Below are 27,370 nucleotides of genomic sequence, written 5' to 3'. Positions count from 1 at the left end.
ATTATCGAAGCCTGCCACTTATATTAAAGCTTTAAGTAGATTACATAAATATATGTATATAAATAAATAAATATAAATTATATATAATGTACTACAATTTTATTCAAACTTTAATATAACTGGACGGCTTCAGTAATTACTTTACTAATGATTAATAAAATAGAATCTGCCACTCTGACATTGGCTCTACCAGTCTAATATTAATGTTTAATGTATATTTATTGAAACACTACTGATAAAATAAATAATCATATCTATATACATATTTAAGAAGACCCCACATAGCATGATTATTACTTGTTTGCTTGATTAAATATGTGAAATGTAGCCACAATATATATATATATATATATTTAATCAAGAAATAAACATGTTATGAAGGGTTTTCTCTATATATTTATTTATGTATAATTTTTGGTTCCACTCACCTACTCTCTTCCGTCTTCATGTCGAGGAGGAGCTGCTGCAGCTGCACATGCGCAGCAGCTCCATTTTGGCCTTTTTAGATGTTACAGCAGCCGCGGTGCTGCTAACACAGAGTGGGCGCATCGCGCATGCGTCAGTAGGGACCCCGCCGCTGTCAGATGTCACGGTTGCTGTCAGTTGCTTTCAGACAGTAACTGACAGCAGAGAAGGTAATACAGGCGGGGGGGGGGGGGGGCGCGGAGAGTGGGGGTCACTGGGAAAGTGGGGGGCACGGAGCGGTTGCTGTCAGTTGCTGTTAGACAGTAACTGACAGCGTGACAACAGAAGAGGTAATGCGGGCGACGGACGGGGGGGGGGGGGGGGCGCGGAGAAAGGGGGCACGGCGTGTTTGCTGTCAGTTGCTGTCAACTGACAGCAGGTAAAGAGGTGAAGTCATGCAGGCGGCGGGGGGCCCTCGGAGAGAGGGGGGCCCGGGGCACTTGCCCCCTGTGCCCCCCCCTTAATCCGGCTATGGTAGTGGTAATATTGCAGGAAAGAGACAGAAATTATTACTTTGGAGTGCTGACTGCAAGAGGCTGCTGGAGGATACATGCTACCATTTACCCTGTGACTTATGAACATCTTGTGATGCTGTGCTGTCATAATAAAGTCTTATTTTGGATATATTCTGGTCTACCCGAGTGAGTTGAATCCCACAGAGGGTAACTGCTATCCCAGCTAAGGGTGGTATCCTCACATTTGGTGGCAGTAGTGGGATCACTCAGTCCCAGGTCCACTCTGGGTAGAGCTGCAGGGGAATTGTATCGTGATACATTCCAGGGCTCTGCAAAGCAGTTAGCACTAGAAAACAGTTACCACATTATCCTGAACTTACTCCTAAAGCAGGCCTGTCCAACCTGCGGCCCTCCAGATGTTGTGAAACTACAAGTCCCAGCATGCCCTTCCAGCTATCAACAGGTTGTCTACTGGCAAAGCATGCTGGGGCTTGTAGTTTCACAACACCTGGAGGGCCGCAGGTTGGACAGGCCTGTCCTAAAGGCTTTAACGTAGAAAGTCTCACGAAAAGCGTTGTGGGCTTTAGGCGAGGGAAGATGCCGCCTAAGTGCCGATTTGATAAGGGGAAGCGCACCCCGCCAGAGGAGAGCGGAAGATGGAACCATATCTCAAAGAGGGGAAATCACAGTGAGGTGATCCCTGGAAGTAAAATGGGTGTGAGCTCTAGGAACAAGACAGAAGATCACAGCCCAGTGTTGAAAAAGTTCCCAAAGGAAGGGATGAAGCAGTCCAGTACAACCAGGAGAAAGGTGTACTGGGATGAAGGACTGTGGGAATGTCTGCAGGATGGGGATATGGATGTGTTGCACCACCCCACCACCCCACCACAATGCAGCACATTTTGGATTATTGGGATGAGGAGTGCCCAAAGATTATTATGTGGGAAGGAGCCAGTCTACAGGAGAAATTGGAGAACCTGTTGGATGTGTTCCTAATGTTGAAAGAGGAAGCAAGTGCCTGTAATTTTCGGTATGAACCAGAATGGGATGATTTTACAAATGAGGTTACTTGTACTATGCAGAATCTGGCCAAGGGAAAATCCAGTTACAACAATATTCAGCAGTACAAACAAGATGGAAATGGACTGTTACAGCACAGGGACATGCCTGATGAATCCCCTGCAAATGTACTCATAGAATCTGTCCCATTAGCAGATTCTACAGATCCACTAGAGACAATGAGTATGGAGGAGCTGAGAGTGGAATGCTATATCCGGGGTGTACCTTACCTGTACTGCACGCACAGGGATATCCTCAAACGTCTTTTAAAAGATCAGGAGAATCCCATCAATGCCTTCAGTGTCTATAGGAAATGGATGCTCACTTTGGGTCCCCACATACCTCTCTGGGAACAAATGCAATGTCTGCAACAGAGTTTTGAAGAAGCAGAGGATGAGGTATGGCGACAAGGATTTACGGACACTGAAATGTGGCAGGATCAGTGTTATCGAGTGAATACTGAAAAATGCCAATTGGAATATCTTTTGTCACACTCTAAAAAGATGGCTGCTCAGTCTGTTAATCAGGGAGAGGTCCATCCCAGTGAATTATACACAGTTGTCCAAGCTACTATCTTGGGGGAGACTGGAGAAGAACTGCTTGGTGAGGATGTTGTACCTCTGACTACTCAGAAAGGAGTAGGAGAAATCCTCCCATTTGGTGACTTGGATGGAAAAGAGCTACCAAGTAAGTACCATGTAGTAGCATCTTCTGATAATTTGCCAGTGTTATTGGCACCTGAGACTGTGTCTGAGTTAGAACAGAATTACAGAAAAGACCAGTTATCCACCCCTGTTGTGCCTGAAAATGTTTTATTTAATGAAGTAACGCAGGATACCGCATGTGTGCTCTCCGGTGCGAGTGATGTACAGCTGTACCCAATTGTGGCAGAAGAGAATCAAACTGGCTCAACATATGATCTCAGCAGAAATTATAATTACAGACTGTATGACAGAATTAATGGGAGAGGATAAAGTAATTGTCATGTCAGAGGCCACTACCAAGGGGCCCTGGGAAAACTACACTTGTACTTTTCCCTATGCAGAATTGGAGGAGATGTTGACTGAGGGGGTGTCTGAGAGGGCCCACAAGCGCATCGCACTCCAGCTCCAAATCTGGGAATCCAGGACCCAATACCAGAGGCCTGCATTGGATCATCCACTTTGTTTTGCTGCCAGGAGGACACGTCTGTATCCAATGAGGATTCACACTACCCCAATGCGCCAGAGGCGAGGAAAGTAGTGCAACAGTTGGATGTGGTAGCAGGGGAGGGGAGATGCACACCAACATACTTACAGGGGCACCCACATGTGGTTTGGGAGGGGGACAGAGGATTCCCCATAAGCAAGAATTAATGGAGCCACCACCTTTGCCTGCCACTGGGCAGTTGTCCCTTAAGTTATTGGGGTAAGGGGCAGGTAATGTGGTAAATCTGCCTGGCATTTATTTACTGTGTGTACATAATATTCTAGTGTTGTTTGTATGACAATAAATATACTGTTGTATTTTTATAACTGCATTTTGCCTGAGTGACTATACGAATCCTAGAAGGTACCGGGTAGACTTCCCTGGCATAGGAAGGCACCTGTGGGTGGCCAGCCAGCGTGAAGTGGGTAGCATTGGGCCAGATACACCCGGTATCTTCACACAATCTTTTTAGGACACGGTCTTAAAATATAAATAAAAAAATGTCAGTTGCAGTGAAATAATGTTTATGATAAACAATGTATTTTACATATATCTATCTAAATCTCTCTCTTTATCTGGATGGGTTTAATGGTCCAATAATTTGCAGAAAGCCATAATTGAAGATATGAACCAGAACAATGTATCATACACAATCTTTGCACTGACCTTGAAAAGTTAAATATTCAGCTTTCAAGGTCAAAACACAATATATTTTATAGATGATGATTCCAGCTATGATTTTCAACAAAATATTTATATTCAATATATGCAGAGAGTCTATAAATCATACATAGAGTATACACAGTGAATACTTGTATATGCATATCCTGTTCAGGGGGAGGGGATACAAAATGAATCCATGCAAATGCTTGTGTAATACTGGAGAGGACAGTTCGATGACATTTCTTTCCCATACTCAAAGGACCACTGAACCCCAAAATGAAAGTGGCGTTGAACCATGAATGTAAATACAATGTTCAGTGTTTCCAGACAGTATCCTTTATCTCTGTTAAAGAGTAAAGTTTTACCCTACCATTTCATTTTAGAAAGCTGAAACACCTCTCAATACAGGACAAATGGCTGAGCATGCAGTAATCTGAGCTCTTTTGACGTCACTGGCTCCACCCTTGTGCATGAATCAACCAATCCACACAGTTCTTTTATACAAGCAAGTGTGCCAAGCAGTTAGTCATTCTTTGCTGTGTTACAAAAGAACTTCCTTCCCTAAAGGGCAACCAGATGTAGATTGGAGAAAGAGAATAATGGACACATTTAATACTTAATTTCCCAATATCAAAACTGTGATTTTATTTGCTCGCTAAACGCTATTCCTGGTCTAAAGGGGACTCTGAGCGGCTGCAATCTCACCACTTTCTTTAAAAGGCTAACTGTTACTATAGTTTGTGTACTCCCTTTTAATTATATATAACTCACATCACATTCTGTAATGATGTCAAACAAATACATTTTTTCCACTGGCAAAATTCTGTCATAATTCACTTAAAACCAAGATCAAAAAGGACAACCACTGCTTAAGACCTTAAAGTTAACATAATGTGGCGAGACACGGATTGATCCTGACCAACCCATGATATTGGCCAAAATGGTCAAGACATGGTTATTCAGCCCATGGGGCCGGATATCTTTCAGTTTACAATGGGGTCTGTTAGGGAGACTAGAAAAAAACCACACACAAACACTAGTGTCTGTCATCTGCCAGCCATAGTGTCTAATACCGCTAAATGTAGCAGGATAAGGTTATGTAGACTTACAAAAGGAAAGTACAATCTTCCCGCTGTATAAATTCTTGCCAAGACTATATGGGGCATATTTAATTCCGATCCCGATCCGCGGGATCAGCCACGAACCTAATCCGCGGTACCGGAATAACGTGGATTTTCATTCGCAGCCCATAGGGCTGCGTACCAAAATCCGCGTTATTGCGGTACCGTATTACCGGCAGTACTGTGCATTTTCCGCGATAATGGGGCATATTCAATTCCGATCCGCGGTAACGCGGAAAATGCGCAGTATTGCCGGTAATACGGTACCGCAATAACGCAGATTTTCGTACGCAGCCCTGTGGGCTGCGAACGTAAATCCACGTTATTGCGGTACCGCGGATTGGGATCGGAATTGAATATGCCCCTATATGCTATATGGCCTTTAGTTTGTCATAAGTTTATAATAAGAAAACAGGCGAAAGGAGGATAATACTAGTAGAAAATGGTATGTTTTATGAATATATAGTCATATGCCACCGAATTAAATACAGCAGACTTTAAACATACTGCACTTAGGGTACACTATATAAAGCCAAAATACTAATTTATATCTGCCCTAAGTGTTGCACCAATAAACAATTTTATTACATAGCACCCTCCTGTTCAAAACAGCCATTTAAAAAGTCAGCAAAATACCACTACTAGATAAACCTATACAGTTTAACACCAATGTACTAAATCAGAAACTAAAATTACAAGTAAATTGTGTGCACTTCCTTAAAGTGGTTTTCCACTTTGAATATTTTACCAATTCTCCCTAAAAAGTAAAGTAGCTTGGAAAAAAAAAAAAAAAAAAAAAAAGAAGTTCTAAACCACCAGTAATCACTTAAGTAAAACGCAGCTAGTGTCTTAGACTACAAGGTACTCAAAAACAAAACAACCCCCCCATCTATGTGAGGAAGCTCTGAGAATTAGTTATTCCAAAAGGTGGGTCAAAAAAAAGTCAGTTTAACTATGAAAAAAACACAGCTAACCATATAATCAACTCAGCCGCACATCTCCTTCATTTCACACCTCATTGTGAGAAGTGTTTTAAGTGTCAGACACACAGGAACACATGTATTCTGCTATGTGATGATTACTAGTCCAGGAAAACATGTGCAAGCAACAAAAAAAAAAACAACCAACAACAGACTTTAGCATGTGCGTAACAATACCAGTCTTTTACTCTTTACTGTTACACTCAAGTCTAGCAGAACATGCCTCCACAATGCTGCATTAACACTTAAGTGCTGATTTGTTAGCAGCAACTTAATGACGGTATTTAAGACAACCCTCCTGCTGGGAACCTCACTAGGTTCCTAAATCCTCAGGATATAATAGATGTAATGATGCAAACATTGACAAATTCCAGAACACAAAGGCAGCCGCACATGGAATGCTGATTGTTGAACAAGCCAAAGGATTATTAACTATAAAGACAGCTAAAGACGCTGACTATACAGGGAGAACCATGGAGTATGTATTTCTGACTTGCACTGAAGCAATTAATGCAGTGGTGGACAAAGTAATGGTTTCCTATAGGATCTATATTACGTTCTATAAAATAATGTGGTATCCCAGAGTCAGTCAATTGTTAGACCCAGCAGGATCATATAAATGACTCTCAGGTGTTAGGTGCCAACAGTCATTTTTAAGCACATTGGCGACCTTGTTCCTGGTGGGGGGGGGGGGGAGGGGGGAGGCAGGAAATCTCATACGTATAATACAGACTAACATATGAAAACCACGAAATAAGAATGGTTGCCATGGTCATTTAAACATGAAAGCATATACATGAACAGAAGCAGTATAACCATGCACTAGATGCAAAATAATAATGGTTTAGCATATTATATATGTACCAATACAGTCCTCAACTCTGCCCTTTGCTTCATTCCACGCATCCAGTACCTTGTGCTGTCTTGTCCAAATATACCCCTCTCACTCCATTCTCTCATCATCTTCCACCTCAACTACTGCAACCTCCTGCTTTCCTGCCCTCCCCTTACCAGACTCCCCCCTTTATAATCAGCTCTAAATGCCATGGCGAGCCTGCTCTCTCGCATCACTCCTCCAGTACACTCAGCAAATCCCTACACTAGCTCCCCATAACCTCCAAAATTTAGTTAAAAATTTCTCACCTGCACCTTGACCTACAAAGTTCTCACAAACTCCTTCCCTTCATACATCTCTCACCCTCTTCAATGTGCTTCAAACTATGTATCTCCTTCTCGTGTAACCACCTCTCACTCCCACCTCCAGTAGTTCTCCTATGCTAAATCCGTACTCCGTCCGACTAAATTCTCCTCCAACCTTCAATCATTCAAGACACCTCTTCACTATAGCATCTACTATCCCCACCAAATAACACTCTATCTGCATATTCTACCAGCTACAGTCCCATATCCACTGAGTCCCACTAGCTCCTCCAGTGCCGTGACGAGCCTTCACCAGAATTTTGGGGATTTCTAGCGAGTGTAAAGTGCTTGTGGAGGATGCCTGATGGGCACGTGGGAAAGTCTGAAGGGCATGTGACGAGGTCTGAGGGGCGTTTTGAAGTACATGTGGCATCTAATGGTTGTGGGGGTCCGAGTGCACATGGATGCATGTTGTGAATCAGTATTGGGAGAGCCAAACTGCTAATCTTCCCCAGTCAGCCCTTGAGAATATGACAAGAAAGATTTATTTGCTTAAATTTGCAAACAAACTACAATGCTGTCCATAATTATTTATTGTATATGTCAAAGTGTCACCCCCCTTCCCCAGCTAGCCTGCACCGTCTAAATAAAGTCTTTCACAGGAAAGAAGGGACTATTTTCACAGTTAAATTGGGAGCAACTTTTGGACATTCATCGAGTAATAAAAAGATATGGTGTACCAATACGTTTATACTTCTGTCAGAATTTATATTATTTGTTAAATTATTGGTGTTGGAAGTAAAGCTAATTTATCCTAAGTGCTAATTCACACTATATTTTCATGTTTCACATTTGTGGCACAGAGGTTAGCATTGCTGTTCTGCCCAATACCTGTATAGAGTTTGTTTTCTGGGCATTCATGCAGGTTTCTTCCCACGCTCTAAAAAACACGCTAGTGAGTTAATTGGTTTCTGCCAAAACTAGTGTGCGCTTTCGGATGGCAGAGAATATAAATTGTAAGCTCCACGGGTGCAGGGACTGAGGCAATTAAAGAGCAGTGTAATATGTAAGCTGTATACACTTTTTTTTTTTTTTTTTTTTTTTTTAAATAAAACCCATTCAATGCAAAACATGAATTCATTTTGAATTCCAGTTAAATGTCATTTTAAAAACTTTGTTACACCTGCAATCCATTAAAAGCAGTGCAGAGCAATGCATCTTGGGTGGATATAAAACTGAGTGTACAAGACTTAAAATAAATAAACAGTGCAGTTTTGACTGTTGTATGCAGTTAGTAATTTAAACATAAGTCTACCTTGTATTGTATTTTGTTGTTGAACACAATAAAGCAATTGTCTTCTCTGTAACTTTTCTTTGGGCTCATTCTGTTAATGTGCAGGTTCAGGAACACAGGTCTGTGCAGTCCTGACAACGTTCCATTACCGAAAAGGTAAGGGTTGCAATCACAGTTCTGTATTTATGAACTTGGGTTTTGCTATAGGGCCCATCTCAGCCTTTATCACTTTTCTTTGGGCTTTAAAACAGTAAAACGGGTAACTCTATGATCATTATTAAATGTACCACTCGGCCTGGCTTAGATTATCAGAACGAAAGATCACCAAGTGGCGTCTAATGTTCAATGCTGATACCATGAAATAAAAAGAGAAAATCAATTAGTTTATCTTTTTATTTTTATACCCCTGACTATACTGTCCTGAATTTAAAAGTATAGGACATACTGAAAACATTTCATTACAGGGTCCCTTTAAGTCTACACATTAGTAGAAAATGATTTGGTGTAAATGCATGCAGATGGAAAAACCAAAATAAATAAAATTTAAAGCTTTATAATTCAGACAATTGTCTAGTAAAAGACGGACGGGCTCACAGATAATCTTACATCTCATCTGGGTTTCTAATTCTGTGTTTTAAATAAAGTTTATAGATGTTTGACCCTGTAAGCATCCGGGAACTAGACAACCCTCAGCCAGTGACTCATCCAACCACAGTCTTAAAGACTTGTTTGTAATTATTGTACAACTATAACCCATGTCTGTTGCTTTATTGCTGAAAAGAAACAAATACATTATACATTAGATAATAAAAAAAAAAAATTATGTCACTTACACAGAGCTGCCAACCAAACTTTGGAAGTAAATTCACAGTGCTCCCCTAGATTGTTGTGTGGACACAAGCCTATTGGCAGAACCCTATAATCAGGGCATTTGTGCCGTTATATGGTTATATGTAATACTTGTCAGCAGTGCCGTAACTAGACATTTTGGTGCCCTGGGCGAGACTGGGCATCGGCGCCCCCCATCTAAGTGGGAGTGGCATTTGACAAGTGGGTGTGGCCAACCTAATGTGGGTGTGGCTAGCACTTTACTGAAAGAATTTGTATATTATATATATATATATATATATATATATATATATATATATATATATATATATATATATATATGGTAATAATTGGTAGATGTTTTTCTATAAATAACGTGGTTTACTAGAGTCCCACTTTCCAACTGGGCGGGGGTGATGGAGGCCAGGTGGCTGCCATTGGGAGCTGTCTGTCACTGGCTCTTGTAATGGGACGGGGGTTGGGGGTGCAGCTATGAGACCCCCTCATACAATAACTCTGGACAGCTGTGAGGGGCAGCTAGGATTCTTCTCATACCGGCCAGCCAGCTCCTGTGACAGCTCAGCAACACCTGGGGACAGCCAGTAACAGCCCTGTAGGGCTAGAGGGGGACACTATCTCACTTCAAGGATTAGCCCAAGGGGGCGCAGCCGCCCGATACGTGCCTTCATGCCCAGAGGAATCGCCGCTCTAATTCAGCTCTCCTACAAGCAACAATCCATTCCCGGCAATGCAGTGGAACGCATGTGCGTTCCAACAACAGGAAGTTCGGCATTTGGAACGCAAATGCGTTCCAAATGCCGAACTTCCTGCTTTCACATGCGTTCCACTGCATTGCCGGGAATGGATTGATGCTTGTAGGAGAGCTGAATTAGAGCGGCTATTCCTCTGGGCATGAAGGCACGTATCGGGCGGCTGCGCCTCCTTGGGCTTGCGCCCGGGGCGGTCGCACCGCCCGCACCGCCGTCGTTACGGCTCTGCTTGTCAGATGTAATACTACAAAAGACTTTTAGACTTGACCAATTTGCTTATATTTCAGAACTTGTTGTAACAGATGATATATACAGTTGCTCAAAATTGATACGGACTTCGATAGGCAGTATGACAAGCTTATGTAGTTAATGTACTTAGCACTATTATAGTACATTTATATATGCAGATGGTAATATTCTTACATTGTGGGCAATGTCAGAGAACAGGTTGCCCATATATATTTTGTGCATCCGGTCACTTTATATAAGTAAGAGAACATAAAAAGGATACCACTCTAGTTATAACCTCTTTACAGTTCAACTGTCACTGGAAGAACCTGCCGAGAGCCCAATTCCTGTCTGTGCAGGCTCAGTAGAACGATGCGGACTGCTGGAGGATGCCCAACTTCCTGTCTTCACTAGATCACAGGGGACACCACTACCAAGATGGGAGATGGGAACTCCGCGCTCCATATTAACAAAGCCAATACTTTATTTATAATGATGTGGCTATAACAAGTTAGATAGATATATATATATATATATATATATATATATATATATATATATATATATATATATATATATATATATATATATATATATATATATATATATATATATATATATATACACATATATATATATATACACATACACACACACATACATACACACGTTTGAACATCAAAATCTTTAAACATCAGTTTGGAAGATGCCTCTCCTCACTACGCTCTTCTGCTAGACTACCCTGCTCTTCCACTACCTAACTCAGTCTGTGTCTTCCTGCTTGTCTTCATATGCCTACCCACATCATGGTACTGCCCCTATCACATACAGCCATGTCCTCATTTATCCAATGACACAAGTGAACAGGTCACAGTCTGGTACAAGCACTTGTTTTCTGAAATAATTTGTGCTATTGTCTGAGGAGCCGATTGGCTGGAGGCTATTTGGCTATTTTAGCCGCCCGCACTTGACGGCTTGAACTCCATTAAAAAGAGCATGCATTTTTTTTTTTATAATGATAGTATTGCAATGGTGATCCCCACTCCACTCTCTAGATCAGGGCATCATAGGCAAAAGAAATGTTTTAAAAAAAAACCAAAGAAGTTTGACCCCTCCCCCACACTTTTTTGCAAATATCAGCCCCAATTCACTCTTTGAACACATTACAAGACAAGCCTCTTGGCAGTTTTAAACTTTGGGAGCTATACTGCATAGAGAACTAATGCAGTTTTAATTGGCCTTGCGTGATATCAACCCCTATGCTCCTACAAGTTATTTTCTGATAACTGGGAAGCAGCTACACAAACAAGTTATTCCACGTTTACCATACATACTTCACTTTTTCTCTTTCAGAGACAGTGATTTGTACAGATAAATGGTGACATATGGTACACTGCTTATTCATCTAATTGCAGATGTATTTAAAATTATTCAGGGACGACAATAGAGACCATTAATCTCATATCTCCAGGATATAAAACACAAGATTACAGAGAGAATGATTTCCCATGACGGTCTGAATTATAACATTTTCTCCATTAACAAAAGAAATGTTAGGTAGTTAAAGTTATGTACGTCTGCGACGCCTGAACTGACAAGCAATCTGTTTAAGACCCTTATTCCATGTCCTGAAAAATGGAGTAACACTAGGTTAGGAATTAGATCTTATTTTTGTCCCTTAACTCACATTATGGTCCCCGCACTGAATAGAGGGGACAGGAGGATGCATCTTTCAAAACCACTTCCTGTAATATCACATTCACTTTGCCTGAACAATAAATGGCCCCAGTACACAGATCTGACACACAGTAGCTCACTTGCATAGGAGCCTGGATTAGGAAAATTGTATCTGCACTTAGCAGAAATGTCAAAGGGTCAGTCCAATAATACTACCTGAAAGATGCAGGTAACTGCCCATAGCGAGACTAGTGAAGCCAGAGTGTGAGCTGTTCCTCTGTCCATTCATCGAGTGTTAATGCACTAAAACCACAGGTCTTTGATTGAAGAACTGGTCTATAGATGGAGGGGCATGTCATTTTATTTGTGTCCTAATAAACATTAGGACATAAACTTGTTCGGGATAAAGCAGTTAAGTATAACCAGTCTATCGCTATATCTGGCAAACAAATATAAACAATATTCATTTGGCAAGTTGTAGCTTAAAACAGGACAATGTTCTAGAGATTCATTCTACCCTAACGGGTGGGGGGAGGGGTTGTCACGTCCCTAGTCCAATCAGTCATGCCCATGTTTTACTGATCCCACACCCCAAATTGGCAAGCCCCATTCCCTTTGACCACCAGTAAATTAAGAGAGATGGGCGATATCCTGTGTACACTCATAAGAGGTTTGCAAAGAAATCTGAAAATTGTTACAGGGGAAAAAAAAAAAAAGGAAATGATGCACTGCAGACACGGGACTAACATACTGCATCGTAAAAACAAACGTAACGTGTATTGGTTATAAGATATATTTGACTAAGGCCAGAGGAACATTTTGCTATATTTCATCTCCTGCTTATCTATGTGCAGCCGTTTTGAAGAGGGCAAGGATAGAACAACCTGTAGACCATGCAGCCACTCAGATTCTGCTGTACAGCGCATTTCAGTAGACACATAAGCTGATCCATTTATGCCTTATACTGTGAGGACAGGGCTATGAGAGTAATGAGGAGTAGTGCAACATGGGAGGAATGTGCCCATCCTGTGAGACCAGAGAGGAGCGCTCTATTCCGGACTGAATACAGACTAGAATCCCCTCTTGTGACAATGACTCGGCACCACCACTTCACATCTGGTGAGATTGCTGAGTATTAACAATTTTCTGGAGGGAAGTAATTAAAACCTTATTAGGGAGTAATGATGCCTAGTTCTGGCTATTTCTCAGATCAAATATCCCAATCCTCAAATACGCATTTTTTAAACAAAGCAGCAAAGACCCTTATCCCCCTTCTTTGGAAGTCAACTACCCCACTGATTCAGCAAGGGTCAGAAAAGTACATTACACTATGTGAGAGGAGAAGTCATCAGGTCAGCTCAGGTTTGTTAGGAGGCTTTATACTCTCTGCCTGGTCCTCCTTTCCAATGACATGTCACAGTATAAGGCACTTCTGAGTACTTCTTAAGAGAAAAATTAGACGACATGACAAACAATCCCTGCGGCTCCTCATTTTATAGAAAAGGGACCTTTCTGGTTTTCCTTTTAATAACTTGTTCATATACCAGTGATTAATCTGCTATTGCAAATATTTATTTTACCAATAATCCTATCAATAGCAGTCTGTATAACTATTCATCTACTGCCCATACCCCCTTCCTTACCCTAGTATTCACTTTGTTTAATATTCTCTAATACTAAAGGGGAATTAAATTCCCCACAAATTAGTGCTGCATTAGAGATTTTACCGTTATTACGGTAATTTTAATCCAGCTTTCTGCTCGCAGCTCCCTGCTGCCAGCAAAAAGCCGGCATTGAAACTACAAATTAAGCGCATTATTATCGTAAGAACGGTAATGATGTTCAGGCCGCGTTACTTTTATCCGTAACGCAGCCAACTGAATTCCCTTTTAAGATTGTCAATTTGTTACACATGTTTATACATAGCTGTAATCTTGTATCAGTGATAAATGACGAAAATGTTAAACAAAAAAAAGCCACAAAGTATACAAATTGAGAGACTCCTGTCATAAGTTGCAGGAAGATTGTGGAGGGGGAGGTACAACACATGATATAGAGATAGAGATATATATATATATATATATATATATATATAAAAAATATTTTATTTTTGTTTTGTACACACACTTTAAAGTGTTATTAGGCTGTCAATCGAGCACACAATTTATTATTTTGCATATAATAAATTCTACACACTTTACATACCAATAAGAGGAAACTAATGTAAATGATGCAGCACATAAAATGATCTGTTAAGAACACCTCAAAATAAAAGGGTAAGCTGGACATGTGGGCTACGGAGACAGGGCCAAACGTTAATAAAATGGCTGCTGAAGTCTTAATCTGTTACATTTATTTATTCCATAAAATGTTATCAATACACAAAATGTGGAACCATAAAACAGGCTGCTTCAAACAAAATGGGCATTATCTCAACATAGACAAGGAAAATAATTACTAATACTAATAATAATAGCAGCTGCACTTCAGTAATGAGGTCACACGTAGACCTGGCTAGAGAGTTTCCCAACAGCCAAAAGCCCACACTGCTTCCTGTTGGCACAAGTGTACCTACACTTCAAGTTGTGGGGAGACACCCCCATGAAAGTGGGCATATGCCCGTGTTTATAGAGTTTACGGATACTCTGGAAAATGTGGACGTTGTTAATCGTAATAATGTCCCACAAAATCTAACCTACCGTAGATTAAATGAAAGTTGTAAATTTCTGCTATTTTCTCCTTAACTATTGCTTGGTTTAGCCTCATTTAGTACTTTATTACACAAATCAGACAAGAGGAAAGGGAAAGTAGTGCTAGGAGACCTAAATGAATAACATTACTTCAGTATCGCAGAGGCTAATCATATTCGCACAAGAGAATCTAGTGAAACAAATTATATTTAATAAATATCAAGATCTAAAAAGAGATAAAAAAAACAAAAAACTTATTGATGCATTAGTTCACAATAATGACATAAAGCTATGAAAAATATATCATTTATGTAACAGAGATCAGAATAATAAAATCATTATTACAGGGATCTAAAATGATGAGCAAAGGATTCAATTAAGGAAACTCAGATATAAATCAAAAAGTAGCAAGCAGTAATGGTCGAGAAGACTCCAGTAACAAAACAATTGTCCCTCAGATCCAATAGTAAATCTTTGTAGAAGATAACCACTCTTAAGTATTCATATGGGGCTCGGCACTCCTTGGATGGCAGGATACCGGTTTTCTTTAACTGTTAGTGTACCCAGTAATTAACGTTTAGATGTACTAGTTCCAATATGCTGTAAACCCAATTAGAAAATAAAAACAAGCTTGACACAGTTCTCAGCACACAACACTTTCCTCAGAACCATTAGTGTTTACTACACAAATTGTTCTGCAGCCCCTGCTGAAAATAGGAATGCCTCCCTAAAAGGGACAGGGTATTTAAATAAAACGATCCCATGAAAAGATCTCAGTTTCAACTAAAATTCAAAATTATGCAAATACCTGTTCCAAACTTGTACTTTGGACACCCTGATCCACCCACCTCCATCCCCCCCATCAGCAAGTGCCCCAGCAGTATAATAGGTATCGCCTGCATATGACTAAGTATAGCATTAAACCGCAGTCCCCATAATTCCCAATGGGTATTGTGGACTTTTCGGAGTGTGACCCAGATGGAGTTAGCTGTTCTGCCCTATGGGAGGGGGGTTGGGGAGCATCACAGGAGAGGGATCTTCGGCGCTCTCTCGGACGGTGGGTAGCACTTCTGCCTTACAGCACTGGGGTCATGAGTTCGATTCCTGACCATGGCATTATCTGTGAGGGGTTTGTATGTTCCCCCCGTGTTTGCATGGGTTTCCTCCGGGTGCTCCAGTTTCCTCCCACACTCCAAAAACATACTGGTAGGTTAATTGGCTGCTATCAAATTGACGTGTGTGTGGTGTAAATATATAATAAATTATATATATATATATATATATATATATATATATATATATATATATATATATATGGGAATTCAGACTGTAAGCCCCAATGGGGCAGGGACTGATGCGAGTGAGTTCAATGTACAGCACTGCAGACTTAGTGACGCTATATAAATAAGTGATGATGACTGGCTTTGTGCTCCTCCCCTCTATTAAATAAACTAACCTTGCACACATTAAAGACTCCAGGGGGTAAATGTATCATACCCCGGTTTTTGCAACTCGCGGGAGATCGGCGTCTTCGCAGCTTAAATTTAAAGCGGCGCTGCCTTGTAAAGGGAAACTTCCCTTTACAAGGCAACGCCACTTTAAATTTAAGCTGCGAAGCCGCCAATCTCCCGCGAGCTGCAAAAACCAGGGCATGATACATTTACCCCCAGATCTGGATCTAATGCTACAGTCATCACCGGGACAGCCTCTTATTGCATGCACTGTTCCGTGATGATTGTTTGATCATTCCTTATCGCTGGCATAAGCGATGAGAATTACCAGGGGGAGTGGCAGCCATTACAAAATAGGCCCCTTAGTATTCTCCATTGATATCTGCTACAAATACAACAAACGGTTCCTTCAGAGTGTGCCCTGAACAAGAGATAAGATGAGCATGTCTTCAACTTGGGGGGGCTGGGCTTAATCACCGGAACAACGGGGTTCCCACTAGCGAGACACCCAAAATGCTGCAAGTTAGTTATATTTTCATTTCAAGTATCCTGCTGAAACATGCCTGTTATTTGTTTAAAATCAAACATAACAAACAAATATGTATTCACTACAGGAATAAAATATTCTAAAATAGAGATGATGCATTTTCTATTCATTAGTGAAGGATCAAATGCAAAGTAGGTTTAATATAGGTGACATTTACGGTTAGTAAGACATAGCCTCAGAGGACCTCTTCGGCTCTGTCTAGCAGCACTCCCTGCAGAATAATCCGCAGACACGTAAATGGGAGCATGAAACACCCACACTATTTTCGACATTTAGACATTTATAGGTTATGGTTTCAAAGACACCTTTATGCAGCTTCACATACTGCTGTTATTGTCAATTAAAGAGACACATTTTTACAGGCTCAGAGCGATATGTTCTAAAATACAGCAAAACGAAATGTCACATTTTAGAGTACAGCAAATTCAACCCTACAAAAAAGGGACAGAGGCAAATGTATGTATACATAAACAAAACATTAGGGTTACTGAAGATATTAGGGGGCAATATCATAACTTTCAGTTTCAGATTACGTATCTACAGATGTTGATTTCTACATTGTAGAATTTCAAGAAAAAACTAAATGGAAACTAAAAATATAAGTTGGAACAACATGGAACAGTTTCTTGCAACATTCAGGAATAGATTTGTAAAAGTCAATATATTGACACAACTTGAATGTTTGGCATTGTACAAACTATTGTCTGGTTATCGGCTATTGTCAGTGTTTTCCTAATAAACTTAAGGGGAAGCATACCTTCCGAAAATGCCATTGTCCAGGCAGATTTGTTTATTTTCATTGTCCTTGAAAATGTCAACAGATAAGCTCAGATCTGTGCATTGCTTACAAATGTATCTACACAGATTTGAGGTCATAACTAAAATGGCCACACACAGGCCAATAACATTTGGTCAAATCACCGAGCCACAGGATCAGTGACCAAACTGGATTAGATCTGGCCGTTCGGTACACAGGCCAAGCAGACAGACCTTGCCCAGCTTTACTGGGGCTGGAAAAGGAGAGCCGACACAGGCTAATAAGAGTCATCTTCTGACCAAATTTACCAACATGCCTGATAAGGATTTGATCTATTTCGATAAATTACTGAGTATGAGATGACTTTAGGTTCTAAATACACAGCAATACCAGGCCACTGCCAACATAAGGACATATAAAATAAACATCTGTCTGAACAATATATTTCTCTGTAGGTGACTTTCACTTTTGAACACTTCTACAAATATAGCTTTTATACTAAATGCATTAGTTCTGGTAAACTGCTGGGAAAAAAAACAAACAAAAAAAAACATATTTGCAGATGGTATTAGTAACTTTATACAAGGAATCTTGTCTTATAGGTTTAGTGTTCATTTAAGGGCAGGACGACAACCTTGTCCAAAGCGATAGACACCACTGATATTAGTGGAAAACATGTATATTGTGGCAGTAATGGGTTAGAAGTAATGCACGTAAACAGGCACAACCTGAAGCGGAAAATACAATTATTTTCTCAAAAATTGGGAAATGACCAATTGTATATAACTCAGTGAAGGTTAATATTTGTTGTTTATAAAATGATGTCTAAATGATGCCATACATCACGTTATGTCATTTTGTGATCTCATTGTATTTTAGGCCCGTTTAACCAAATTAAATATTAAGCAAGTCTTCCCGAACTCTATGTAAAAGGTACTCACACATTCAACAAATTTATGAATACTCCCATTCAATGATTTATACGCACCCAGATCTCTTAATTAGGGCTGTTCCATCAGCCCAGTACTGTTAATGTGTGTACATTTAGAAAAAGCATCCAATGAATTCTACTAGATGATAATGTAGATAATACTGTTAGACGCTACACGTTTTCTTTTTGATCAACGTAATGGATAACGGTAACTGGACAATTCCGATTTTCAGAACAGTTTGTATTTAAAGTTCTGCAGCCTCAGTGACTCAGGTCACAGAACATTCATCAAAACAACTCAGATCTGACCAGAAGAAAATAAAAACAAAACTTTCTTACAAAGTACCTGCTGCATACCCAGTTTTGGACCGATATTTAGAAGAATACTGCCTATGAATGAACTATGCAATAGTGACCACACCATTAAAAACAAAAGCAACATTAAGAAAGCCTTGCACATGTGTTAGAGAAGACGAATGTTGCCAGTTTATTATTGTGAACCTACCACAAATAATAAAACGCAAACACAGCAGTGTTCACATTTCGATTTTAATAGATGTTAAAATGCTTTTACAATGTTAAAATATTAAATTATGGTTTCATTATTTATTTATTTTTAAATAAAACACTTTTGAAGACGAGGCAAACATGAACCTCAAACGTGTATAGCAAACATGAGCCATAATTTTTCAGTCAGGAATTTCAAATCAGGTCAGTAGTAATACTAACATGTCTGGGTTCATCGAATTGGTGAAATTGGATCATAGCTAGTGATCACACACACACACACACACACACACACACTCCAAGTGCTTCCTACTCTATTTACAATAAAGGAGCACTGGTTTTTTTGTGGGTTTTTTTAAGAAAGAAATTAAGGGAATACCAGAGAACATTCAGGGGTAGGACTAGATCATTTAAAAACTATCTACGTAAACTTGAGGTATGGTGCTCCAGATTCCACAAAAAAAAAAACCTTTTACACAACCGACACAAAGTTGCAAGGATTTTGGATAAATTACCTTACACCATCATGGAACCCACCAGTCAAATAAAGGCAAAAATATAGAACAGACGAAAGCTACTGCATATTAACGATTAATCACATTTACATGCATAAGAAGGTACATATTAAATGCACATTTAATACAGGCATTTTATTTTTTATGGATTACACTTTACTTTACATGCGGTATGAAAACTGTAATGGGAATGTAAGGGACTAGAATTTTATAGCTTCAACAATGCTGTAGAAGAAGTGGCGGTATGACATATCACCGTATACACCCCCCACTTCCACCAGTGCTTTAAAAAGATTCCACATTAGTACTCATGAAAGGCTGTGTGCTACGGGGATGAAATATATGCATAACAGAAGTGGAGGTTTTACATATAGGATAAATGTGACTCTTCAGTAAATTATAAGGAGGGTATAAGTCACTGAGGAGTTCTGCAAGTTTGGCCATATAAAAAGGCACCAGGCTGCTACCCCTGTGCTTTCACACAGGTCAGTAATAATTTACAGTCGGGAGTTTGTTATTCCTTACTACACACAATTTCTCATAATCAACAGCATCAATTTTGAAGATGTTCCAGGGTGGCAGAATGAGATGCATAGGACTCCGGAGGGGCAGAAGCATCCACAAAGCCAACTTCCTTCAAATACTGCCAACATTTAACACTAATGACAAGACAATTTAGCAAATTGAAACAGTTCAGCCAATGCACACCTTATTTATTGAAGGACTGTTTTAGAGTACTGATTAAGAAATTAACCATTGTCCAACAATTGCATAATTTGTGGACTCGTGGGCTCATTATGCTTGGTGAGATAGCCAGTGTGGTGGAAAAACACGCCATGGGTGGGACTATAGCTTTAGAGTTGCGAGTGGGCAGACATGCTCTGCATTCTGCCTGTTCAACAGGGTGCAATAAACAGCTGCATGGATCAGTCCCCAGGGCCATTAGTCAGGAGAGTGCTGGGTTAGGTGACTTTTTTTCTCACCCTACCTGATAGACACTTTAAGTTGCACTACATCTATAATTAATGGATCATTTTCCAATGTAAAAAGATTCCAAACTATTTTTGGGCTTAGGACTGACTCTCTAAACTTTACTTTCAGTACTCAGAAGCTGTGAGCTGTCTACAGATGAATTACACAGTATGATACAGACATGTAAAGCGGGAGGAAGCATTTGCTTTGATGTTCAGTAGATTTCAAGAGAAACATTATCAGTAATTACAGTATAAGCGAGAATGTGAAAGCATGTGGAAAATAATATCCTTGGGCATTAATTTCTGCTAAATAGTAGAATAAATCTTCACATATCAAAAAGCTGATACTAATAGAAGTGACCCATATACCTCTCTTACATAACTCTGTTCTGTTAGGGAACACACTTTGATTATACTCCCAGTCTGAGTTTGCCTTTTCACAAACATTTTGTATGCGCCCATTGTGTGCCCTAATCAATAGATAATTCACTAGATTCCAGTGACATCACTGACACTAAGTGTAGGTGATAGAACACACAGTAAGACACATTCTATATAGTGTAAGTATAGTAAATGTGATCTTGTTTAGGATTTATAACCTGTCACATCACCAACCTCCTGGCATACTCAAAATGTTCTGTGCCTCTATAACACAATACCTGATGTTAAGTGTTATTAGTTTTGTGTTTATTGTTAGTGATCATGTATAACTCACGAAAACTTTTACAAAATGATATATATTGTTAAGGGTGAGATCTACAGTAGTATTGGTCAGGATAGAGATAATGAAATTACAAGAATTGAAGAGCCAACTAAACTGGTTGACCAACATGCAACTGAAATCACACATACGCTTTCCAGACTTTCCAGAGTAAAATTGTTCAGTGCTGGATGCAAGTGTACATCCCCCCCCCCCCCCACACACCAAATAAATTTGGCTGACAACAGTTCACGTTTTGTTTGCATGTACAACACCCCATTAGGCCTCCATAGGATCTTGAGATTCCTTTTTGGGACAAAATCAGCACAAAAGGTGTATCATATAACTGTGCAGCAGCTATTTGAAGGGTTTGAAACCTACATTGATGATATAATGATCTGGGCTGAGATAAAGGAACAGCATGAACAAAGACTTAGGCAGGCCCTAGATAGAGCTAGATTAATAATTCCTGAACAAGGAAAAATTTAAAGTCTGTCTGTAGGAAATTAAATATCTACACCACATTTTTTCCCATAAGATGGATTAAAAATGGATCTGAGCAAAATTGAAGCAATAAAATCAAAATAAATCTTAACACATGAATGTAAGCTGCATGTTGAGAGATTCTCATGTTGTATTCCAGGGTTGCAATTATATGGAAATGGAAGGGACAACATTAGTTAAGAGGGACTTACTGAAGCACCTGTGATCACATACAAGGATGTAAATACACCAATGACAATTTTTGTGGATGCTTCAATACTTTGGTGCCACTTCCCATTAAGGCAGAAAGCCAGTAGCATAGGCCTCAAAAGTAATCCAGAAGCACTATACACAAATAGAGAAAGAGATGCTAGCTGGTTTTGGAGTTGAAAGATTGCATCAGTTTGTGTATGAGAAAGAAGTTGAGTCAGACTATAAAACACTTTGACACCATGCTTAAAAAAAAAACAAAAAAAAAAAAACCTAAGCAGCGACCCAACTAGAACTCAGAATCATTTAGATACTACATTCGGCAGAAATTCTGGATTGGCTCAGAGTACCACTTTATCCAAATACATATTGAGATAAGGTTCTTTCCACCATAGTGCTTAGTAACTCTCCCATTCTGTAAGCAGATGTAATTGCTATAAAGATAACTTTCAATGTCATCCATCTCAAGAAGACTTTTTGCAGAGGTTCAAAAGGACTCATTAGAGTGCTTAGCATTAAATTAATATTGCATGAGGCCACAAAAGTCTTATAGAAGGATAACTTCTCTTTACTGCCAGAAAGAATGTCCTAATTAAACCTTGTGAGGCTAGCTTGGTGTCCAAGAATACTCTCAAAGCCAATACCTGTAACATAAAACTGAATGCTCCAGGCCCATCCCAGAAGAAGACAGGATGTGAGGAATGCTGGCTGCTACTGGATTGAGGCCAGAATGGAAGAATAGCTATCACTTCTGCCTTTCAGCCCTTTCTTAACATGCATGTGATCAGTGTAAATGGAGAGAAGACATACGCCAATCGGGAATGCCCACAGAAAGATCAGAGCATATGTTCCTTCTGCTTTCAGGTCCCAGTTTTAAGTGAAAAATTTGGGAACCTTTCCACCCTGATATCACCTGAGCAAGGCCATACCTTCACACTAATAGCTGGAACATCTCAAGGTGGAGAGACCACACCCAGCTGAATCTGCTTTTATCTGCGGTAATCTGCTACCAAGTTCTGTGCTCCTGCTATATATAATGACAGGAGTGCAATCAGATTATTTTCTGTCCATGAAATGATCTTCACATCATTGCCAAAGTTTTTCTTTTGGTTCCCCCTTGTCAATTTATGAAGGCTACCATGGTTCTGTCTGAGAAAATTCTGAGCTATGTTCCTTTCAGATGGGAATATGTTGAACTACTTTCCATACTACTCATTTCCAAGATGTTTACATGAAGACCTTTCTCGATTGAGATCACTTCCCTGCACTACTTATCCTTGAAGACGAGGTCCCTAATGTGTAAGACTGGCATCTACTGTTAGAATTATCTATTCTGGTTCCAGCAGTGATGCCCCTTTTGTTCTTAAGTTTGGACTTAGCTATACCTGAGCAACTGACTGGAGGTTCTTGAAAGGGCAATGAACTGGTAGAGAGAGTCATTCTTGTAGTAACATTTCCTTATGAGCTCCATCTGGAGATCTCAGGTATGCCAACTTGTCCACAGGATCATGCCAATAGGGGATGACAACATCCCCACCAATCTCAAAACCAGCTGACGTGCTAGGCACTGGATCTTGATACACTTTTCTTCTGACAATGGTGCTCTGCATAGTGTCTATCTGGACACCCAAGAATTTAAGTTTCATCAATTCTCATCACAAAACATTCAACTTGTTCACCATCTGACCATGTCGATTCAGAAACTGTATTATTTGAGCAGTCTTGAAACGGACCATGATATCTAAACTCTCCACCACAAGAATGTCTCCCAAATAAGGCCATATCTTGACTCCTTTTTTCCTTAGATCCGCTATAACAGTTACCAGTATCTTGGTATATGTGATGGACAGCCACAGCGATATGAAAATAGGTATCCTGAAGGTCAATGGATGCAAGAAAGTCCCCTTCTCCTATGGACAAGAGGATTGAATTCATACCAGGCATTTTATTAAGAGTCTGTGAACTAATTTGTTGAGCATTCGAAATCTAGGATTGTGCGAAAGGACTCTGATGTTTTTCGGACCAGAAAATCTGCTGGAATAAGAGACATTACCCAAGACTATCAATGTTTGCAGACTGTTTTGTAGGGTTGCTAATTTCACCCTGGTAGATGGAACTTTGGATTGAGCAAACAGGTCCGTTTTGGGGTAGTGAAGAAATTCTATCGCTTACTGGCTTCTTATTATATACAGCACCCACTGATCTGTGATGAAATGGGACCATATGTCTGCAGAATGTGCTATTCTGCCACCCACCGGGGACTGATTTTGGTATTGGTCAATGCAGAGTTCTCTAATTTGACCTTACATCCTTGTTCATAAAGAGAAAAAAAAAAGGATTGCTTAGCGGAAGTCCCCATATTTTGTTTCCCATAATGCATCCCTGGCTTATTACTCCTCACATCACTAAAGTGTCAATTAGCCGAAGAAGGGTATTTAATCCTTCTAAACTGTGGCAAGCGGTTAGACCTTGCCCCAAATGACTTCTGTATAACAGTATCCAATTTATCTTCAAAAGATTAGTGCTCCAGGAACCTGAAGATTAGTCAAGCTATTTTTTTGATTGAGGGTCTGCTGTCCAAGGACACAGTTAGAGGAGAGGGCTCTTTTAGCCAGCGCTGTTGAGGCCACTGTCCTGGCTGGAAAAAAAAAAAAAATTGTATCCAGAGATGCTTCACATAAATACTCTATGCCTTTCTGCACAAGGACAGTGCTTTTAAACATATCCTTTACCACTTGATGTAATTGAACAACATAATATAAAAGGTACCATTTTTCAGAGAGATTTTTGGATCTCTGTGGAAGACTATTCTAAATCCATAACCAGAGATTTATAAATGTGTTTTAACAAACTTCCGCTTTTTCCAAATTAAAAAAATTGTAGGCGACTCCTTGACTTCCCCAGGCTTATTAATGGAGGACCCCCCCCTTCCTCATCTACCAGGGAATTACAGTCTGATTGCTCACACAGGACTTCAAAATCTATCCTTGTTTGAGACATAGGTATTTTTAACCCTTGCAGGGACACACAAATCCTCTTTAGTAACAAATTACTCTTTCCTTCATTCTATGAGATTATCGCATTGTTCAGGTGGCTGCTTTTTCCCCTTTGCTTGACAGTTGCGTGCTGCACAAAATATTTCATCCACTTCTGTTATTATAGGCTTATCACAGGCTCAACATATTCTTTATATCTTGCAGTCTTTCCTCTCTCCAGGCTGTACAAGAGTACTAAAGAGAACTGAATTACTAACTATAAGATAGGACATAAAACACCCTATATTCAGGGGTCCACCTACTACAGATGCTTTTAAGCTGTTTGGGATCCGGCTCCATCCGTGAACCGCATATAGCAGATTAAATTTCAGCACCAAGTAGCTCCATTCAAACACACAGCCTGTTGCTTCATTTTTGCAGCTTGACCCCTGAAGAAATCTCAGCACATGCGCTGATCGCCAGAAGTCATGATATTGCACAAAAGTCAGATTTCCGCATAAGCCCCACTCTTCTAGTAGAAGCCTGATGTGCCATGGAGAGCCAGTCCCTCTGCAGTTTGCAGCCTTACTGTTGTGTCATTGGGATCTCCAAGAAAGACAAGCCCCTACTCATGGGAAAAAACAAACACAGCCCTCACTACCTATGCCAGGAAAAGGAAAAGACACCGGGAAGAGGAGGAGCTACCTTATATACCACCGGAGGAGATATTTGTTACCCGTCTTTACCTAATAAGGGAAAGGAAGCTAGCCTGAGCTGGAGTACATTACCACATGTGTAAAAGTATTTTCGAAAGTTGTTGAATTGCGGTACATAGCAGTCCCCATAGATGTCTATGTCTGCTATCAGGGGAGGGCTGGCAAATTTCAGCCCGGGGGGCAAGACTCTACTCTAGCAGCCTATTTTAAAGGAAAAAAATGCAGGTGGCCCAGTGACCCAGCCCATGGTAGTCCATTATGGGGCAGACATGTATTTCGGAAAAAAAATGCAGAGCAGCAAATATCTATGATATCTGTTGCAATGTACCAATAATAAATTTGCAGGGTACTTAGATTTGAAGCTATTCCCTGAAAACGACTGTTTTGGGGGAATTCACAGGAGGAAAAAATGATTAATAAATAAGCCCCTAAACCTGCAATCTACCTCAACCCAAAATGAAATAAACTCACCTAGCCTGAGAGATTAATCCAAAAATGGGTGCTGAAGGGGGTGCACCTACACCACAATGACAATGAAAAGGGGAGAAAAAAAAATGTGCAAGTTTTCCACACAAGCAGCATCTATAAAAATGAGACAAAACACAAGCATATACTATGTTCCTGCATTCACTTTTGAGTTTTTGTTCTCAATACAGCCAATTCAGTATAGGGATCAGTGATCCTCATGCCAGCAAAAGTCAAAAGAGCCTTTCCCTGCATATGCTCCTGCGCTGAAATGCTACATAATAAAGACGTGGAAAACGTGTTTGAAAACGTAAAGCATTTCTCTGTCAAACACCTCAGATAGTACAGATTGAGGTAAAAATTAGTTGTAAAAGTGTGAGTCTGCAGTGTTTGCAGCACTGAAAACCAGAAATCATTAACATCAATAAATTAACATTTGCAAAGGGATTTTATTTCAGCTATACAATAGCAAAATGTTCAACAAATGTTAAGTTGTCCAAGTCAACACCCATCAGCAAAGCATGTTAAATAGTGGCAAATAAATTTGAACATAGCAATGGAAGATCTATAATACATCTCTATGATCATTATCAGTACCCCATTAATTGGTGTGAAATGGTCCAAAAGAGGAACAGGAAATATTATCTACCTCACACCATCAACACATGTTCCATACTGGCAAACAGCTGTCAGTCACTGACTGTCCTGTCTGAAAGCTCGCTTAGTAACCAGCATAGTCGCACCTCTCACACATACTTACTATGCCATATTACAATACAAGTTGGATCCACCAACCTTGAGGGCACGGAGATAAGTAGTTTGCTTCTGCACAGATCAGTTTTTTGACGAGTGCTTTGCAGCAAATTACTAAGTACCCTTGTCATTTATCCTGCTGATCTAATTCTAGCTCCCTCTTTGCAATGTGATTTAATACTTTTTGCGCCCCCCGGGGACCAAAATAGTCCAGGCAGCAGGTCTAACTCCATTGCTGGAAGGTATAAATCTCAGTTTGTGGTGAAGCCTGGCCTCCTGCATTCAGACAGTAAGTGCACCCCCTGCAGCAAACTATTTGGCAGGAACTTGGAAAGTTGAGCATTCTTGTTGCTCATCCCTGTACCCAGGATCCAGCTGCGCTTACCTGCTTATATAGCCGTCCCCGTCCCCATCGCAGGTCTGAAAGAGGCGCCTCATCCTCTCCTCCTCTCCAGTGCTGGAGGTGTCGCTACTACCGCTGCAGCTGGTACTCCCGTTCACTTCCACAGCAGCCGCCATAGTGCACGGCTGAGCGGCCAGGGACTGCCCACTGCTGGGATATGGAACAGCCCGGAGCCAGCTGCGGACACATCAACCGGTTCCCCGCCCAGCGCTCCTTTCATGGGCAGTCCCCGCCCACGTCCCCACCCCCTCCGGCCTGCATTCCCTCTGCTCTCCCACCGAGATAAATGCTGCTTCCACACAGAAAACCCTGTGCCCCTGCTCAGTGGAGAAGTGTGGATTCGGTGCCAGTTGTTCCCTGGACGTGCTGGCTGCATGGCATGTTCAGTACACAGCCATCAGGTCAGACAGGAGGACAGGGCGCCC

At 40.4% G+C, this 27,370-nt stretch overlaps 1 protein-coding gene across 1 annotated transcript in view; it reads right to left on the bottom strand.

Annotated features, from left to right (window-relative positions):
* The window catches only part of MCC (MCC regulator of Wnt signaling pathway), a 256,345-nt gene extending 229,225 nt beyond the window's left edge, over positions 1 to 27,120 (bottom strand). Inside the window, exon 1 of the mRNA XM_075179709.1 lies at positions 26,928 to 27,120. Coding sequence (XP_075035810.1) covers positions 26,928 to 27,061 — 134 coding nt within the window. The 5' untranslated portion in view covers positions 27,062 to 27,120. The remainder of the gene's footprint in view (positions 1 to 26,927) is intronic.
* Positions 27,121 to 27,370: the final 250 nt, after the last annotated feature.

This window comes from Mixophyes fleayi, chromosome 1, assembly GCF_038048845.1.
Source record: "Mixophyes fleayi isolate aMixFle1 chromosome 1, aMixFle1.hap1, whole genome shotgun sequence".
Taxonomy (NCBI): Eukaryota; Metazoa; Chordata; class Amphibia; order Anura; family Limnodynastidae; genus Mixophyes; species Mixophyes fleayi.
The sequence above is the reverse complement of the archived record's forward strand: the minus strand, read 5'-3'. Positions and strand labels throughout refer to the sequence as shown.